Source organism: Mesocricetus auratus, unplaced genomic scaffold (assembly GCF_017639785.1).
Source record: "Mesocricetus auratus isolate SY011 unplaced genomic scaffold, BCM_Maur_2.0 Super-Scaffold_100045, whole genome shotgun sequence".
Taxonomy (NCBI): Eukaryota; Metazoa; Chordata; class Mammalia; order Rodentia; family Cricetidae; genus Mesocricetus; species Mesocricetus auratus.
The window spans coordinates 429,232-447,895 of NW_024429222.1; the positions used below are offsets into that span (position 1 = coordinate 429,232).

The 18,664-nt window shown below is 38.0% G+C and overlaps 1 protein-coding gene across 1 annotated transcript in view; it reads right to left on the minus strand.

The window, feature by feature from the left end:
• Positions 1 to 5,530: 5,530 nt before the first annotated feature.
• Vps35 (VPS35 retromer complex component) overlaps positions 5,531 to 18,664 on the minus strand; it is a 33,285-nt gene continuing 20,151 nt past the window's right edge. Inside the window, exons 11-17 of the mRNA XM_005087795.4 lie at positions 16,328 to 16,535; positions 14,999 to 15,154; positions 12,060 to 12,182; positions 8,446 to 8,625; positions 7,616 to 7,855; positions 6,943 to 7,086; positions 5,531 to 6,449 (exon numbers count right to left, since the gene is read on the minus strand). Of these exons, the coding sequence (XP_005087852.1) occupies positions 6,270 to 6,449; positions 6,943 to 7,086; positions 7,616 to 7,855; positions 8,446 to 8,625; positions 12,060 to 12,182; positions 14,999 to 15,154; positions 16,328 to 16,535 (1,231 nt within the window). The 3' untranslated portion in view covers positions 5,531 to 6,269. The remainder of the gene's footprint in view (positions 6,450 to 6,942; positions 7,087 to 7,615; positions 7,856 to 8,445; positions 8,626 to 12,059; positions 12,183 to 14,998; positions 15,155 to 16,327; positions 16,536 to 18,664) is intronic.

An 18,664-nucleotide genomic window follows, 5' to 3' on the forward strand; every position in this document is an offset into this window, starting at 1 on the left:
TAAAGCCAATACTCTTAAATTATTCAAAAAATAAAAAGTAAAAAAAGAAAGCAATGAAGCACTTCCAAACTCTTTCTATGAAGCCACTATTACTCTAACACCAAAACCAGGTAAAGACATAACAAAAAATAAAAACTATAAACCAATATCCCTTATGAATATAAATGGAAAATACTCAGTAAAATACTAGCAAACCAATTATAGGCACACATCACAAAGATCATCACAATAATATTGGCTTTATCCTGGACATGCAGAGTTGGTTCAACATACATAAGTCAATAAATATAATATATAATATAAATGGATTTAGGACAAAAACCACATGATTGTCCCAATAGATGCAGAAAACGGCCTTTGACAAATCCAACATGAAAAAAGTCCTAGAAAGACTATAGGATAAACATCATTCTAAATGGAGAAAACTTGGAGCAATCTCATTACCATAAAAAAGAGAGGGATGTCCATTATTCCCACTCCTTTTTAATATAGTTCTCAAAGCACTAGCTGGAGCAATAAGGCAAGAAAGATATTAAAGGGATATAAATAGTAAAAATAAGTCAAGTTATCTCTGTTTGCAGATGATTTAATAATATTCATAGGAGATCCAAAAATTTCATCAGAAAACTTCTAGAAACAATTAACAATTTCTGCAAAGTGGCAGGATACAAAATCAACTTACAAAAAATCAATATCTTTTCTATATATAAATACACTGAGAAAGAGGTAACAGACATACTCCCATTGCCAATATCCTCAAGGAAAATAAATTATCTAGGAATAAACCTAAGAAGATAAAAAAAAACCCTCCACAATGAAAATGTTGAGTCTCTGAAGAGATTGAAGACACTAGAAATTGGAAAGGCATCCAATGTTCATGAATTGATGGAAGTAATATTGTGAAAATTATCATTCTACCAAAACAATTATAGATTCAATATAATCCTAATCAAAATACCTACAATATTTTTCATGAAAATAGAAAAAAAATCCTAAAACTCAAATGGAACCATCAAAGATCTCAGATAGGCAAAAAAAAAAAAAAAATTCCATAGCAAAAAAGAACAAAACTTGAGGGATTGCCAGTCCAGACTTCAGGACACATATTACAGAGCTATAGCTGTAATGCTCTTGGGATGAAGGTGGCTAGGTCCTGCCCTCCCCTTCAATTCCCAAACTTCTCTCCTGGCCACATCAGCCATTCCCAGCTCTTTGAGGCCAGTGAGTGGCTAGGTCCTGCCCCCAGACTATTCTAACAGCCCCTTGAGGTAGGAGAATGGCCAGGCTTGGCCCTAAAAGAAAAAAAAAAGCCCAACATCAGGCCACAAAATACTTCCAATCCTAGGTCATCTTGGACAGCTCCACTCCCCAATAAACCCTATATAAAGCCTGACTCCTGCTCAATTCTTTACTGCTTCTTTTTTAAGCATAGGCAGCCATCCTCTTGTGTCTTGTATTCCTTGGCTCCTGACTGCCAGGGTATCTTTCCCTGCAGAACTGTAATACTACAATAATAATAAAAACAATATGGTACTCATGAAAACAGACATGGAGACCAATGGAATAGAATGGAAGACCCAAATATGAATATTCATAACTTCAATCATCTGATATTTGACAAGGAAACTAAAAACATACACTGGAGAAAAGACAGCATCTTCAAAAATAGTGTTCAGAAAATTGGGTGCCCATATGTACAAGAATAAAATTAGACCCGCATCTGTCATCTTGCACAAAAATTAGATTCAAGTTTATCGAAGACCTCATTTTGAAACCTGAAATACTAAAACAGCTATAAGAAAACTTCAGCAGTACTCTACAGAATACAGGGTCAGGAAAGGAGTTTCTGAATAAGACTCTATTTGCCCAGTAATTGAGTACTGACAAGTGGAACCTCCTAAAACTAAAGAGCTTTTGATGAAGAAGAAACTGAAGAATGGAAGAGAATCTATCAGCTATAGTTTGACAGAGGATTAATATCCAGAATATACAAAGAACTCAAAAAATAGAGTAAAAAAATGAACCATTTTTAAATGTGCTAGGGAACCTGAATAGAGTTATCAAAAGAAATAAAAATGTCTAAGAAATACATCAAAAAGTGTTTATCACTCTTAGCAGTTAGAGAAATACAAATGAAAAAAACAACTTTGAGGTTTCATCTTGACATAGCCAGAATGACAAAGATCAAAAAAGCAACTGATAACAAATGCTGGGTAGGATGTGGAGAAAAGGAATCTTAATTGGACATCACTGGGAATGCAAACTGGTGCAACCACTCTGGAAATCCTGTTCCTCAAAGAGCTGGACTACCATATAACCAGCTATACCACTCCTTTGCATACGGCCAAAGGACTCCACAGACATCCTCCTCCACAGATGCTTGCTTAACAAATAGTCACTGCCACCCTGTTCTCAATACCTAGCAAATAAAAACCTAAATGTTTTTCTGATGAATGGATAGTGAAAATGTAGTACGTATACACGATGGAACAATATTCAACTATAAGGAAATGAAATTTACAAGTAAATGGATGAAACTAGAAAATATATTTATTCAAGTGACCCTGTTTGTTTTATAATGCCTCAGAGAATGTTATTTTGTATTTACCTACAATTATATATAATATATATAAGCATGAGTACACAGACACACACACACCTCTTAAATGAAGTTAGGGCACCTGGACTAATAATACTCTTCACAAGAGTCATGAACTAACTAACAAAAACCCCAGTATCAGGTATAAGAAACTTTCATTTCAGTTGCTGGTCAGGGTAGTCTAAGTGATTCATAAAATAACATGCTATTGTTGTTTCCCTTGGTTGCCTCTCAGAGGTTGAAGATAAATCCCTATTGTTGAAGACAATAGCTGCAAGGAAGCTGTCGGCAAAAGGTCAGTGGAGAGGTAGAGCCTCCTGTGTTGCCTAGTAACCTAACAGCAGGGTCTGATCCTATCTTTTACAATTTATTGTCTTTGTTTAGACCTACCTTCTGACGGACTAGGGAGTTTCCACTAAGCTAATCTTTAACTGACTGTTAAGCCACAGACCTGTTTCAGGAATTTAGCAGAGGTAGCAGAGGTCCGGAGTCACATCCTCTCTCTGAGGATGGAGTCACGTCTTCTCTATGAGGACATGATGCTGGCTTATGGCCGGAGGCACCTGACAGTCACCTCTTACCCCTGCTGCCCATCCCATAGAGCAGCCCCCTAATTGAATATCCAACACTGTCTTAGTTACTATTCTGCTGCTGTGAAAAGACACCATGACCAAGGCAATTGTCAGAGAAGAAAACATTTAACTGGAAACTTGCTTACAGTTTTGGATGGTTTGTCCATGATCATCATGGTGGGGAGCAGACAGGCAAGGTACTGTAGCAATAGATGAGAACTTTACATCCTATTTGTAGTTAGAAGCCAGGGAAGTGGGTCCCTGTCCCCAATAGGCTGTTACGCAATGGAGATCTCAGGGAGCTGGGGAGCAGGGTCTCAGGCAGTGTGGTATGAATAACCACAGGAGGGAGTGGAGAGTGGGGGGGGGTTACTGAAGCAACAGGGCTAGCTTATATAGTTGGGGGGGGGGGACAAGGGAGGAAATGCACCTAATTTGCACACGCAGACCTGATTGAAATCAGGCAAATGTTAACAATGCACCAAAGCAAATACCAAAGCAAGAGAGAGGAAGTACTGCAGGGAGGCAGTGACTTCCCAAGCATATCAACTGGGTTAGCAGACCGCCAGTCACATGATTTTTGATGAGCCAGATCTCTGGTGGGGACCAGCTCAGCTGATTCTAACATGACATGGCCTTTGTCTCTATGGAGTTATGTGATGATACAATATGATTTATTAAAGCTTGCCTGAGGATTCTATAGCCACAAGCTATAGAAACCAGGCAGCCAGAAGCTAGGAGGTGGCGGTACACACCTTTAATCCTAGGACTCAGGATTAATAAGTAGACAGATCTCTGTGAGTCCAAGGCCACCCAGATCTACACAAGATTGATTCAGTCCTAAAGAGAAAGAGCTCACACAAAGATGATCTCAGCACCTGGAATCACACGCCTTTAATCCAAGCATTAGTGAGACATATCAGACAGAAGCAAGGTCTCAGTGTCAGGCATTCATTCTCCAGCCACATTGAAGATAGAAAGACACTGAAGTCTCAGAATTCTCCAGTCACACTGAGGGGTCACAATGCGAGGTTTTGTAGAGCTAGGATCATCTTTTAGTCTGAGGTAGAGTAAGAGCTTGTGACCAATTGTTCTGCTTTTCTGATCTTCAGCTTGAAGTTTGAACCCTAATATCAGTCTTTGGGTCTTTTATTTATCGTGCAGAATTAAATGGATACAGGCATGATTTGGGTAGGGGCAGCCCCACTCCTGCCATGTTCTCTGAGAGATGGTCAGGGTATAGACAATGCTTTGAGGCCCCTCATCTGGCCTGGGAGCCCACAGGGGAATAAAGACAGAAACACAGAAAGAGACAGAGACACCAGGAATGTCATAGAACTGGGGGCATTTTCAGCAAAGTGTCAGGGTACAAATTAACACATAGAGATCTTGCTGAAAAAGAGTATAAGAGGAAATCAGGGCAACAAATACATTCACAAGAGATGGAAAACAAAACAACCACCCTTGGAATAAATCTAAGGATGTGAAAGAGCTCCATAATGAAAACTTAAAACCGGTGAAGAGACAGAAACTGTTTCTACTCATGGACTGGCAGGATAGACATGGTGAAAATGGCCATCCTGTAAAAGCATCTACAAATTTAATGCCAACAATGTGATAAAACATGCTGACCTAGAACCCAATTAAGCTGTTCCCAAATTCCTAATCCAGACTACCACGATCCAGCAGCTAAGGTCTTGACAAGGGGTAGTAAGGAAATGAAGAAAGGACAGACAGACACGGGTACAGGAAAGCTGGTACTAGGTGGGATAAGCTACCAGCTTAAGCAACCCCAAACTTCAGTGATTACTAGTTACAGCACAGGGAGAGGGAGGCAGGCTCTGTGGGTGAGCAGACAAACACCAAGGAGGAGGACACTGCAGGCAGCAGCTGTTCATAAGCACTCACATTCTACGGGAAACCCTGGCTAGTCCTCCTTCGCTTCACCAGGTAAGGCTTTACCATTCTCCTGGGGATGAGGCACTGCAGTCTTGGACATGGGAATCCCTATGTAAGCAATACACACTCAGGACTTCCTCCACTCCCTACACTAGACAATGGCGACATGAGTGTTTTTAGGCAGTTTCAGGAGTGTATTTTACACCATGGTTAACTACACAGGTAATGAGAGCCTTTAGGGATGTTACGGTAACATCATGCCCTAAAAAAAAGCAGGTGTGCTTGAAGAAGACAATTAGCTGTCAATGTCTGAAATAACAGATGGCACCTTGTTCACAAAGTGCTAAAACTAGAGTTAAATAAGAGAATTCCATAAGTAAATGAAACTACATGGTACCCCAAAGGTAACTCTACTAGAGTTCACTTCATCAATCGTACAAAAAGCAAGAAAGATCCAAAATTGTTAACAGCAACTTTATTATTTCACTGATGAAAAAGTTGTAATTGTGATGCATTTCACATAAATTTACAATAGTGGAGGTTATACATAAATTACATTAAGTCACAAAATTTCTATTTCATAGAATCAAATTACTTTGATGTGTCCAGATGATGACTTAGTTCTTAATGGATAGCTGAGTCCAAATATGCAAAATATAGCTTCTGCTTTTAACCACGGTGCTTTAAAATTCTTCAACATGCATTAATATATTCTAGTTGTAGGGAATATATTACACAAAGGCTTTGTCTTGCATTCAGGGAAAGCCCAAGCTGAATTTCACACACAGTACTCCTGCCCTTTAAAATAATCTCAGATAGGACCAGAGAACAAATAAACAAGTATGTTTGGGTTAGTACTCCCCATTATAATAAAGAAAATGCACAATCAACAATGCAACAAAATAAAATAAGGAAAGAGAGCTCCATTAGTAGCCGGGTTAAGTGGGTTTTGCTTTCAGTTTTCACAGATCACAAGAAGTTTAAGAGCAGATCAGTCATGCTACTTGGGGTGATCAGACAGACTTAAACAATTATGAAGCGAGTTAAGGTCCTGAAGGTGTCTGGAGGTGCTGGGTAAACACATCACAGGTAAGGAATGGGAAACCTACCTCAGCATTTCTGAAAGGCACAATCTATGGAAGGGAGACCTAGTAAAGCCCTTTCTGGTGGGTAGAAAGGAGTTGCTGAGCTGTCTTCATTTAAAGGATGAGACCTTCATAGATTGGCCCCTCAGACTCTGGTGATTCCCGCCTTGAGCGCAAATGCTCCAGCGTGTTATGAAAATGCTTGTTAATTTGCTCTGTTTCTTCACTGGACTCAAGATTTGGGAGATCTTCTCGAATCTTTTGAATAAGCTGGTTCAAGACCTGAATGGTTACCTACAAAAAGAATAATTGTGTAGCAGGCATGTATCACAAAAGACAATTTAGTAGCACTGTTGTGAGAAACTTGTATTACTTTCATCAAATACCTGAATAATTATGAAAAAGATAGGAGGACATGACTCTAAGTTTAAGCAGTAACTATTAGCTAGTCATTAAGGACAAAATAAGAATTTTTAAAACTCAAAATACAGAGTAACATAAACCAGCAAAAGAACAAAAAAATAAAACTATTTAACATAAAACCTTAATGAATACTATAATACTACAAATAGACAATGCCTTTAGGAATGACTCTGAATGCTACACGATGACAAATATAGTCTGCATGTTGATAATGTATATTTGATGTTTTTTAAACTTGCACAGTCTGTGCAGACAGAAAAAGATTCTGGAAAATGGAAGATGGTCGCAGGTAAACTAAGCAAAGTCCAATTTTCACAAATTAAACACGGGATTAAATCTACAGACAGAGAACTATTTCACTTACCGCATCATTTTCTTTCTCATAGAAATAGATGTACCTGTTCAGAATCTCTATAAAGAGCTGAACTTGTAGTGAGGGGTCCATGCATTGATTTGCTATTTTTAGAGCCTTCTTTAAGCACTCCATGACCCTTTTGCCTCCATGAAGCTAAAATGAAGGACAGGAAAATATGGAATGGGTTAATGAATGAGAACTGTACCATTTTCCCAACATCAAAGAAACATAATGCTATTAAGGCTTTTTTTTTAAATACTGTAATTGAACACAACAAAATGAAACCCTAAAACAAAACAGACAACTTTATTTAAAAACAGAACTGGTACCAGGTATGATGGGACATCCCTAACTTTAACCCCATCATTCTGGAGGCAATGGCAGGTAGATGGGTCTCTGTGAGTTCAAGCCCAGTCTGACTACAGAGTGAGTTCCAGTACAGCCAAAGCTACATACAGACCAAAGAACCAAAAGAAAATTATGACTAGTGGTAAACAGGTTGCTGTAACCATAAACTAGACTCTAGCACAGGGTGAGATGCTAACATCACTACCTCTAATGAAGCAAAGCAATTATTGTCTGATTTCCAAGCACCCAATGTTTCACTTCCAAATCACAAAGCCAAGTGATCAATCAATGTATTGTCAATTCTCTCTCCTGTAACAGACAAGAGGAACCTTACCTCTTCTCCGTTTTTGTCTGTGTTTCGGCCAGACCAAAAGAGATGAGCGCATGTGCTCACAGCCCGGCCTTGATCTGGTTTCTTCAGAAGTTTTGATGCAGCAAGTGCACACTGAGTTCTCAAAGGCTCATGATTCTCTTCACTGAAGCACTTCATCCTCTCAAAAGTACCAATAATCAAGGTGATAGCAGCCAGCTGTGCTTTAGAATCACTGATTTCGTCTTCATACAGAGAAAATGCCTGGCAGGCAAGAAGCAGAATGTTCAGGAGCCATGCATCAAAGGAGCATTTCCCAAAGTTCTTCAGAACAAACCCACTCTGTGAGATGTCTAAGGACACTGACACCAGTGCATACTGTACCTTCCATCGAAGAGGCATAAGCTGTAGCCAGATGGAAGGCTGATAACAAGTTACAATTAAGAAGCCTATCCCAACTTTGTTGAGTTTAGACTTGCTAACTGAACTAACCACACAAACTTTTGTTCATGAAACACTTTCTCCACTACCTGCTGATAAATCTTAGGTTTCTTCTGTCCCAGCAACTCAATACTTTGCTTCTCTATATAATGTGACTACCATATAAAAAGGTTTCCACATGGCCAAATAATGTTAATTACATATTAAAAGATAAACTTTTATCAGGCATGGGGGAGCTTGCCTTTAATCCTAGGATTCAGGAAGTGGAGGCAAGTGGATCTCTCTGAGTTCCACATCAGCCTGGACTACAGTAAACCAGGAACACCAAGTGCATTCATTACCTTAAAAAGTAACAGATCAGTGACTGAACTCAACAAACCAGACCAGACAACCCATTGAGGAAGACAGCTCACCTGAGACATAAATTCATATGCTACTGTTTCGTGGTTTTCAAAGCCAATTTCTCCAGCAGCTAGTGCCCCTTGAAGAAAAAGTCTCAGAGGTAATTCAGCCAGCTCAGCTTTGATCAAAGCACTAATAGTCTGGTGAGCAAATGAAAAAATCTTCTGGCATTTCTTTTCCCACTTGTCATCCTAAAACAGGAAAAACAATTATATCAAGTTCAAGATTAATTTTCCATTTACGGAACACACAAGTAAACCAAGCAGGACATCTCCTTAAAAACTAACCATCTAAAGCCGCTGCTTCTGTAATTTATAGAGATCTAGTATCTATTTTCCAGCCAAAAAAGAAACACATCCCTAAGTTGAGGATAACACACAAATAATTTGGAAAATAAAACCATCCCTGCTAACACAGTTGCTAATGTCTTCCCGTCCATTTTTTTCTATGTAAATATAATGGAGATATGTGTGTAGTTTCGTGTTGTTTGCTTTAAAGCAGATCATTGAAAAAAAGTTAAAATTTGGTTCATGCTACAAATAATTTGTATACAACTTCTTATCAAAACAAGTTTTCTCATAATACTAAGTCATTTAATGTTATTTTAACAAGAAATTATTCCATCAACTCATTTATAGTCTAATTGGTTATAATGTTCCCCTTTAGAAGGCATCTATAAAAACGTACTGAACGGTCAGTATACACAAAGCTTTAAGACCCTAATTATGAGCCCAGTGCTATGAAGAAAGTTACAAACACCTGACACACAAACCTGATAACTTGAGCTCAACCCTGGAACCCTCATAAGGTAGAAGGACAGAACCAATTCCATAAACTCCACATGCACACCACGAACAAGTGTTCCCCAAACCATTATATACACAATAATAAAAAATGTAACTGAGTTAACAAAAATTCTCTGATTATTTCCTTAGTGTAAAATCTTAGAAGAGGAATTACTGTATTTTTAACACTATAGTTACATGTTGGCAATTTTATAAAAATATAGTAATTCACATTTCTAACACTATTAGATTTCATTCTCAATATAACATTGCCAATGATGAAAAATTTTTTTCTTTTCCCTTTGCTAATTTAAGTTCCAGAATGTTGTAACACCGGTGTTACATCATTCAAACTTCTGTAAAATCATTATGTTCTCTTAACTTTTAAAAGATGACAGTAAGACTTGTTATAAGGATTAAATACAAAAATCCAAGTACATAGTCCTTGCTACAATATAAATACTAGGTGCTATTTCAGGAGGGTATCTCAAATCCTTGTTTTCCCCTTTTCTTTTTTGTTGCCCCCCCCCCAATTTTTCATCTGATAACACTCTGTAGAATTTGCCAGCCGCTTTCAGATTAGACATGTGAGGTCATAAGTATTTATCTTTCAGGAACTTGTTTATTTTACTCAGCATACTGTCTTCCAGAACCACCTATGTTTTCACAAATGGCAGTGTTTCTTTTATTTTAGGGTTGAATAATGTTCCAATATATGTATACACACATATGTATGTACATACACATTGTATTTTCATTATTCATCATTGATGTTTGACCATTCAAAGCCACTGTAAATAATGGTACAATGAACATGGGAGTGTAGATCTCTCTTCAACAAAAGCTGATTTCAGCCACACAGTGCTGGCACATGCCTTTAATGAGCTCTACCACTGAGCTATACTTTAGCCCTACTGTTAATTTTTTGGGTAGTCTCCTTACTGCTTTCTAACAGTGTGCCCTTTCATCACACCATCATGTTTTTTGTGTTTGTGATGGCAAAGACTAATCATAAAAAGCCTTGTACACGCAAAGCAGGTAATCTACCAATGGGGTGACATTCCCAGCATTCTGTCTCTTTGGTAATAGCACACTAAAGATGAGTCATATATCAATATACTTTTCATTAGTGCTTCCTTAATGATTAATCATATTCAGCATCTTTTCAGTGACCCATTTGTCATCCTTATGTGCTCCTTGAGAAAATTTATACTCGGGTTCTTTGTCCAATATTTATTTGTTGTTTTGGAGACAGGGTTCCATTCTAAAGCCCAGACTGGTATCCTTCACCCATTTTTAGATCAAGTTATTTATTTTATTACTAAACTGAGTTCCTTATTTTTTTTATGAGATATTTTTAAGATTTATTTTTATTGTATGAGTGCTTTGCTTCCATGTATGTAAAGTACACTATGTGCATGCTTGGCACTCATGGAGGTCAGAAGAGGGAGCTAGATAACTCAAAACTGGAGTTAAAGATAGTTGTAAGCCACCACGTGGGTTCTAGAAATAAAATCCAGTCCTCTGCAAGAGCAACAAGCACCCTTAACCACTGTGTCATCTCTCCAGTTCAGGGTTCCTTATTTTGGATTTAGTCCCAAACGTATGCTTTACAAATTTTTGTTCTCATTCTATACACTATCTCATTACACTGTTTTTCCTTTGCTACGCAAACTTTTTAGTTTTATACAACTCATTTGTCTATTTTTGCTTTTGTTGCCTATGCTTTTAGTACTCTCACTGGAAAAAAAAATCAATGACAACAATAAGGTTTGGCTTCTTAATCCATTTTGAGTATTTGTTTGTTTTGTTTTTTGGGGCATGATGTAAGAGAAAGATCTAATTCCATTCCATTAAAAGTAGACATCCAGTTTCCCATCCCCATTTATTAAAGACTATCCTTTCCCCCTTGTTTTTCTGGCATGGTGATAATGATTAAGAGAAGCTAATCCACTAGCTGGGCCACAGTGGTGCACACCTTTAATCCCAGTCCTCTGGAGGCAGAGGTAGGCAGATCTTTGAATTAGAGGCCAGCCTGGTCTACAGACAGAAACCTTGTCTTGAAAAAACAAAACACCAAAACAAACAAAAAACCAAACAAAAGAACAACAAAAAACAAACCAAGCTGATCTCACACACTTGGTTTTCTGGATCACTCCTCAGTTCTACTGGTCTATTTGGATGTATTCCTATTAGTACTATAGCATTTTGATCATTACAGATTCATAATATGGCCACTTTTACTGTTAAAGTGATAGTCATAAGTACTGGAAAATAGAATAGAAACTATCCTAACAAAAACCCAGTACACAAGCTAGTAAGAGTATTAAGGAAAAAAAAATGTTTTAGAAATTATTAAGTTTACTGAGTTTTATTCCTTAATGTAAACCTGGGTGTTCAACTTTCATATATATGAGACTGAGTTATTTTCTTTAAAATTATGCCACTGAAGACAAGCCATGATTCTGCTTTAGGAAGGAAAAAAACCTCACAGGGAAGTTGCACACAATTCCTAACACTCAATTGAAGGTTGTTTGAGAAGTGATTATGCAACACTGGACCTATATATCCCTAGGCACACTTAACCTGATTTAGAATCTAAGAAGTTTTAGCACCAATTTGAATTGACTGAGTCGCATAATTCCTAGTGCTGTTCTGTGATTCCTCAGCCAGTGTCAGAAACTCATAGCAAAGGGTGAGAAATGAATGAATCAGGAGTTCCTGAAGTGGGATCTGATACCATTACTTATTTTTGTGTGGGCCTAAGCTTTTCTACAACTTAGAAGATACAGTAAGGAAAATAGAAAAAAATGTAGTAACATATTTCAAAGTAAACCCACCACTTGAGAATTCTCTTTGTATCGAAAAGCCAGCTGGTAAGCTGCAAATACCAAAGGTGGTAGTGTGAAGCGAATCCGTTGATTTCCACCAGCTCCAAAATGTTTTCGTGCTGTATTCAAAATCTGACAAAGAAAAAAAAATTAAAATATTTCTACACTAGGATCAGTTGTTTAGAGAGCACTAATCCTTACTGTTATCATTTTATGATAGACCTGCCTTTATAGAGGTACACACTTTCTACATTAACTACCCTAAAAATACTAACCCATCTTATATATGGGTAAGGCGGAAGCTTACATAGGACTAGCTTAGGTAACCGGTCAAGAGCAGATATATATATGTTATTCTCATACACGTGTATACAAACTATACTTTGTTAATAAAGAACGCAGGCTGATAAAGCAAGTAAAAGTAGGTACTAGTACTCTCCACTCTTTATTGCTGCTATATAGCAATCTGCTGAAACATTCCATTCTGGAGGAAGTTCCTAAGATTCAGAAAGTAAATAATCTTACAAGTCCAGATAGCTGAAACTTAGAATACTAGCAAAGGCCACTCCACAAGGTTGTGGAAGTAGTAAACCATGCTGGTGGAGGAGACTGACCAGCAGGGCTGTATGGAGGAGCTTCTCCAGCCTGCAAGCTTGCAGCTCTGATGAGCTGTCATCATCAGCACCGGAGTAGGGTTTTCAGTTACGCCACTGCCTTTGAGACAGCCTGTTCCTGTGAAGTAACCCACCCCTACCCCTATAAGTAATCTCAATAAACTCACTAGTTGGCCAAACTGGACATTGGTAGAATCAGTTGGGTCTCTTATCTGTTCCCTATAGGAGTGAATAGCTGTCTGTGTTGTGTCTCCCAGGGGGAAATTTCATACAACAACTGTCCTCCTCTTAGCCCAATTTTCACTTAAAAAATGAGGTAGCATACTCTTGTAACTGTTGAAAACATTAAATGATGCATAGTTTCAATTGTGACATCAACACCTTGCACAACATATGTGCTCAGAAAGTACTGGCTGCTATAGAAATAAAACAGCCATGGGTGTATGGAGATGTATGTGTTTGTGTGTGTATTACCGGTGTAGCAGAATCGCTCCCAAAAGCCCAGGTCCTAAACTGGCTCATAGCTCCAGAAAGCCAGCTATTTGGGAAATGAAGAAGCAAAGCAGCTGCCTCAGACACCCTGTGGTTGCAGAAAGCAATAACAAAACCTACAGCCTCATAAAACAGGTTATCTAAGGAAAAGAGCTGACTTCCCCATTCTGCCTTCCCTATCCTTAGCTTCAAAAACCCCAGCTTAAGGCATGTAAACTGCATTTTCCTGAACTCTGATCACTGAGTCACTGGGTCTTATGCCCCATTAGATGGACAGAATTAGAGAAACCACCTTTCTGGCAATAAAGTCTGCTCTACCTGTTGGAGGTTGTCTACTTTCTGATCTTTTAGTTCTCCCTATAAACTTAATTCTTATTTATCTTTACAGGTAGATCAAACTTTCTAAGCCAACTTAAATTAAGAAAAATACCAAAATACTTTTAAAAACAGCCTTATGAAACAGATGTATAAATGGCTCAGAAAAAAAAAAGAAAATCATAGGACTGGGCAGATAGTTCTGTCAGTAAAATGCTTCCTGCATATGCTTCAGGACCTGAGTTCAGATCCCCAATATCTAAGTAAAAGGTCAGGTGCAGTCATGAGACTGCACTCCCAGAACTGGGAACGCAGAAGCAGGTGCTCTATAGAGTTCCCTAGCCAGTCAATATAGCAAATTGCTAAGCTTCAAGTTCAGTAAGGAACGCTGCCTAGAAAAATGAAATGGAGAGCATCTGAGGAAGACACCTGATGCTAACCTCTAACCCAGGAGTACCTACATGCACAAACATAAACACATAAATACAGACACTAAAGATAACCAAAGGATTCGTGAGCTAAACATGTGAATATGTAAAACACAGTATGTAACATACTTGGGTCTTTCTTTGATATGGAAGCACACAAGTGTAAACAATCAGCCACAAACCCTAGCACTCACTCACTCTCTCTCTCTCTCTCCCTCTGTTCCTCCCTCCCTCCCCCCTCACACACACACACACACACACACACACACACACACACACACACAGGGGAAGGAGGAACCACTTAAAATACTTCAACATTCAAACACTGTACTGATCACACAGTGCTCAGACTGTAACACAGTACTTAGAACATCTCTCCCTAAGCCAAATCAAAAGACTATCATGACTATTCTACTAACAGAAATCACCCTCTTACTTCATATCAATCATCAGATGCCAACATACCTACCTAGGTCACATTTAAATCTTCATTCCATAAAGATTAACTGAGGACTATGACAAAAGAGAGCTTCATCTGGTTATGAGGAAATAGTATTAAGGAAAAAGCATACTAAGTTTTAAGGCCTTTCATTTATTTCAGCTGATAAGTAAATATATTTTCATATCTCACTTTATGTCTCATGAAGTTTATTATAAGCAACTAAACATTCTAAAAGGTACATACTGTTGAAAAAGAAACAGAAGACAGAATAATTGTGGAATATCTAACTAAAAGAAGGCAAACTTCTCTGTAATTCTCAGGTTTTCAAAAGAAGCCAGAATACCTAGCTCCAACAGTTTAATTACTCATTTACAAAAAAATTAAAATCCTAGCTGGGCATGGTGGTACATAACTAAAATCCCAGCACTCAGGAAGCTAAGGTAGAAGGATCATGACTTGGAGGCCAACTTAGCTACATTCAGATGTAAACAAAACTAAGTAAGTTAATTTTTTTTAATTCCATAGAAGCCATGAACTTTAACTCAGTAGCAAGTTTCAACACCTTAAACTAAGACCAAAAAAGGGCATTAAAGCACATTAAACACTTCTCTGCTCATTATGGGTGATGAAAGGTTATAGCTAAGAGTTAACTCATACCAAGTACTGCTGATCAGGATCATCAGACCGTAGAAGATGAATGAATCGGCCAACGAGGCTCTGTTCATCAGCAAAATCTTCTGGATCAGGGTCTTCCACAGGTTGATCTGGCTGATCCTGAATCAACGTGGACACCAAATTCATTATGGAATCTACCTGCAACATGGGAAATAGAAAGTAGTATGAAATCATCAATAAAAAAGGTAACAGTTTCTCAAATACACACACACACACTATGAAACAGTATCAGTAAGACAATTCAGTTTTTTTGTAAGAAGTTGGCATGAACAGTCTCACCCAGCTGTAAACCCTTTAAGCTAAAGTAACTACCAGTTTAGCAAGATTATCCCATTGGTACAACAGTGGAATGAATGTTATGGGAATAACCAAGAGCTTTCTACTTGGACTTAAGGTTTGTTGACAGAGTGGAATTCATGCCTCGTACTGTAAACCTGGCAAAGGGCCAAAGGATTAAGAAGTAAGAGCCCGTAGGGAAGAATCTACTACTATTATTTGGCTAAATGGATGTAGTATCAAATTGCCTCCTAAACACTTATCCTTACACTCATAGATAATTATAGCTCTTACCCCCTCATTAAAGACATTTCTTTTTGCAGTGGTTAATAGTTAACATAAACTCAAAGGGTAGAAAATAAATGATTATGGAATGATAAGCCCTAAACCGGATATCTATATCATACTTCCTCCCCTACAAGGCTCAGGGAACATTAAAGAAAATTTGTAAGAACCAAAGGTCAAGGAAAGACTGCTGCCAAATAGCATCTTCTCATGGCAGCTGTGACTGCCTGCACACGATCAAGCTGGCCAGCATGCATCCTGGATAGGAAGGAGGCCCCAAGGATCAATCCTCAGATGAGCTATCAGCAAATGCTGGCTGCTGAAGGAAGGAGAGTCACTTTCTATGGGGTATGGTCACTGGTAGGTTGCTCATACTGCAGCAGATGACTCTACCCAAGTACATACAGGCAGCAGTAGTTAAACACAGTGAGTTTAAAAAGAAAAAAAAAAGAGGACATAAAATTGGGAGGAGGTAAAGGGTTGTTCCAGAGGTATTGAAAAGAAATAGGTCAATGTATTCGTTTGTGGATGCTAATCCATAAATTCTAATCAACTGTGGTTTTTCTCCTCTTATTGAAATTAAATTAATACTTCTACTTATATCTCTAATCTTTGAACTTCTACAACAAATAAACTATTTATGGTTTTTATTATTGCATTACCTCTTCCAGCTAGTATCTAGAGCTCAATGTCTAAAACACCAACAACTACCTCCTCTACTTCCCTAAAACATCATGTCTGTATTCTTACCTGGTCCTGAGAGACGATTTCTGTGTTATAATCCAGAACATTACTAAGCACATAACAGCTCATGCTCTTTCTGGACTCGTAGTCAAAGTACTCAAAGAGTGGGTGGAAATGTTTCAGTTTTAAGACTGTTAAAATATTGTTGTAAGTATCAACGGGTATCTTCAAAAGTCTGGTAAGCTCCTTTGAAACTGCACTACTGGTAGCAATACTACAAAGAGAAAACAGCAACCCTTCTATGAATAATTCTGATCTTGAATACAGACACACAGCATTTGTTTCAAATATTAAAAACAAAAAAAAAGCCTTCATTTAAACAGGCAGTGGTGGTGCACACCTTTAATCCCAATATTCTGGAGGAAGAGGCAAGTGGACGACCTCTATTAGTTTGAGGCCAGCCTGTTCTACAAAGTGAGTTCCAGGACAGCCAGGGCTACACAGAGAAATCCTGCCTTGAAAAACCAAAACCAAGCCGGGCGTTGGTGGCGCACGCCTTTAATCCCAGCACTTGGGAGGCAGAGTGAGTTCCAGGACAGCCTCCAAAGCCACAGAGAAACCCTGTCTCGAAAAGCCAAAAAGAAAAAAGAAAAAGAAAAACCAAAACCAAACAAACAAACAAAAACTTCATTTATACATTAAAAGAAATAGGTCTGGTGAATTGGAAAAACAAAGAGCAATACATTCAATCTCTTCTATTTCACAATGACCGTCTCTCAAGATAAATACAGCCACGACTGGCGGACCACTCGGGTAATTCTAGCACTCAGGGGTATAATGGAAGCTCTAAGATAGCTTGTACTACACAGCAAGATTACATCTTAAAACAAAAATCAAAAAGAGGATAAACATGTCTATTTAAGCATATACACCACTTTATCCACTACAGTTCTATTGATAATAATTTCCAATTTATGAACAGGAGTTGGTATTCAGACAATTAAGGTAATTGTCTACAATTTGGTGTTTCTCAGAAAGTTGTTTTAAGTGATACTGTAGTTCCTCAGATAACCAACAAGCATTATGCATTCATGCAGAAAGTAAGTAGAAGAAAAAAATCCATGCAAAAGCCATCCAGAAGAGAGATCTGTATGTGGTGACTATGGGAATACAAGTTGAATTTAAGGAACAGTCTCTGGAAGCTGAAACATTTTAACATTTGAAAGACCTTTAGACACTGGCATTTCTAGTTCTTTTATTAACTTTTACTTTAAAGCTCTTCTTCTAGGGGTAGTGGGAATAAAGACACATCATTAATTTTCCCTCATACTTATTGTTAAAGATTTGTACTGTTTTTCAGCTCAAAAGAATAAAGGAATGGCTAACACAAAACATAATGGGGGGTGGTAAAGGGAAAGACACTTTTCTGATGTGACTGAACTGAATGGCTGGAAAACAGAAAAGATAAAAATAGTATATTAACACCTCAAAATTACAAATAACTTAAGAGAAAGGAAGGAAGTCTAACTGAGGAACTCAGGAGATAACTGTTGGGGGAAAGGTAGAAGCATCAAAATTACCCAAAGCAGCCCTTGCAGGGCATCACAGATCTAGGACAGGATGACTGAGGAAGCATCTAGCAGGAAACAAAACATTATTCTTTCCCTAACAGTATCAAAACCAAAGTTCAAATAAGAAAAAATATTTAAATCAATTTTTCAGCTTAACTTTACATATGCCCTTGTTTTTCACCATTTACTCATCTACAGGAAATCTTTTTTCTTTTGGGGGGAAATATTATTTGATGCTGTTTCCCTACTAGTTTAAAAACTGGCTCATTCTTGAGGTTAAAGGGATAGTTCAAAAGGTAAGACCACTGGCTGTTCTTAAAGAAGACCCACATTCAGTTCCCAAGATCCACATGGCACCTCATAAATGTCTGTAACTTCAGTTTCGAGGGATCCAACCCCCTCTTCTGGCCTCTGCAGGTACCGGGAACACATGTGGTAAACATACACATACACATACATATACTAAGGCAAAACATTTATACATATAGAATAAAACAATAAAGACAAAACAAAAAACTGGCTCATTCATCTATAGAAAGGGTCTGAATTGGAGATCCTGAACTTTGAAGACCGCCTTTAGATCATATGGGCCACTACTTCACTACAGTATACAACCAAGTAAGCAGCTAGCAAAACTTCCTACCCTGTTCAGCACCACACAGGACAATCTCAGCATATACTCAAACAAGAAAAATGCTAACATTTCGAAGAACAACTGAGAAAGAAAAACAAATTCAAGACAAAAATGGTGCTAAGAATTTTTTCAAAGTTGTAATGTTGGGGTAGACAAGATGGCTCAGTGAGCAAAGGCATTTGCCACTGAACCTACCAA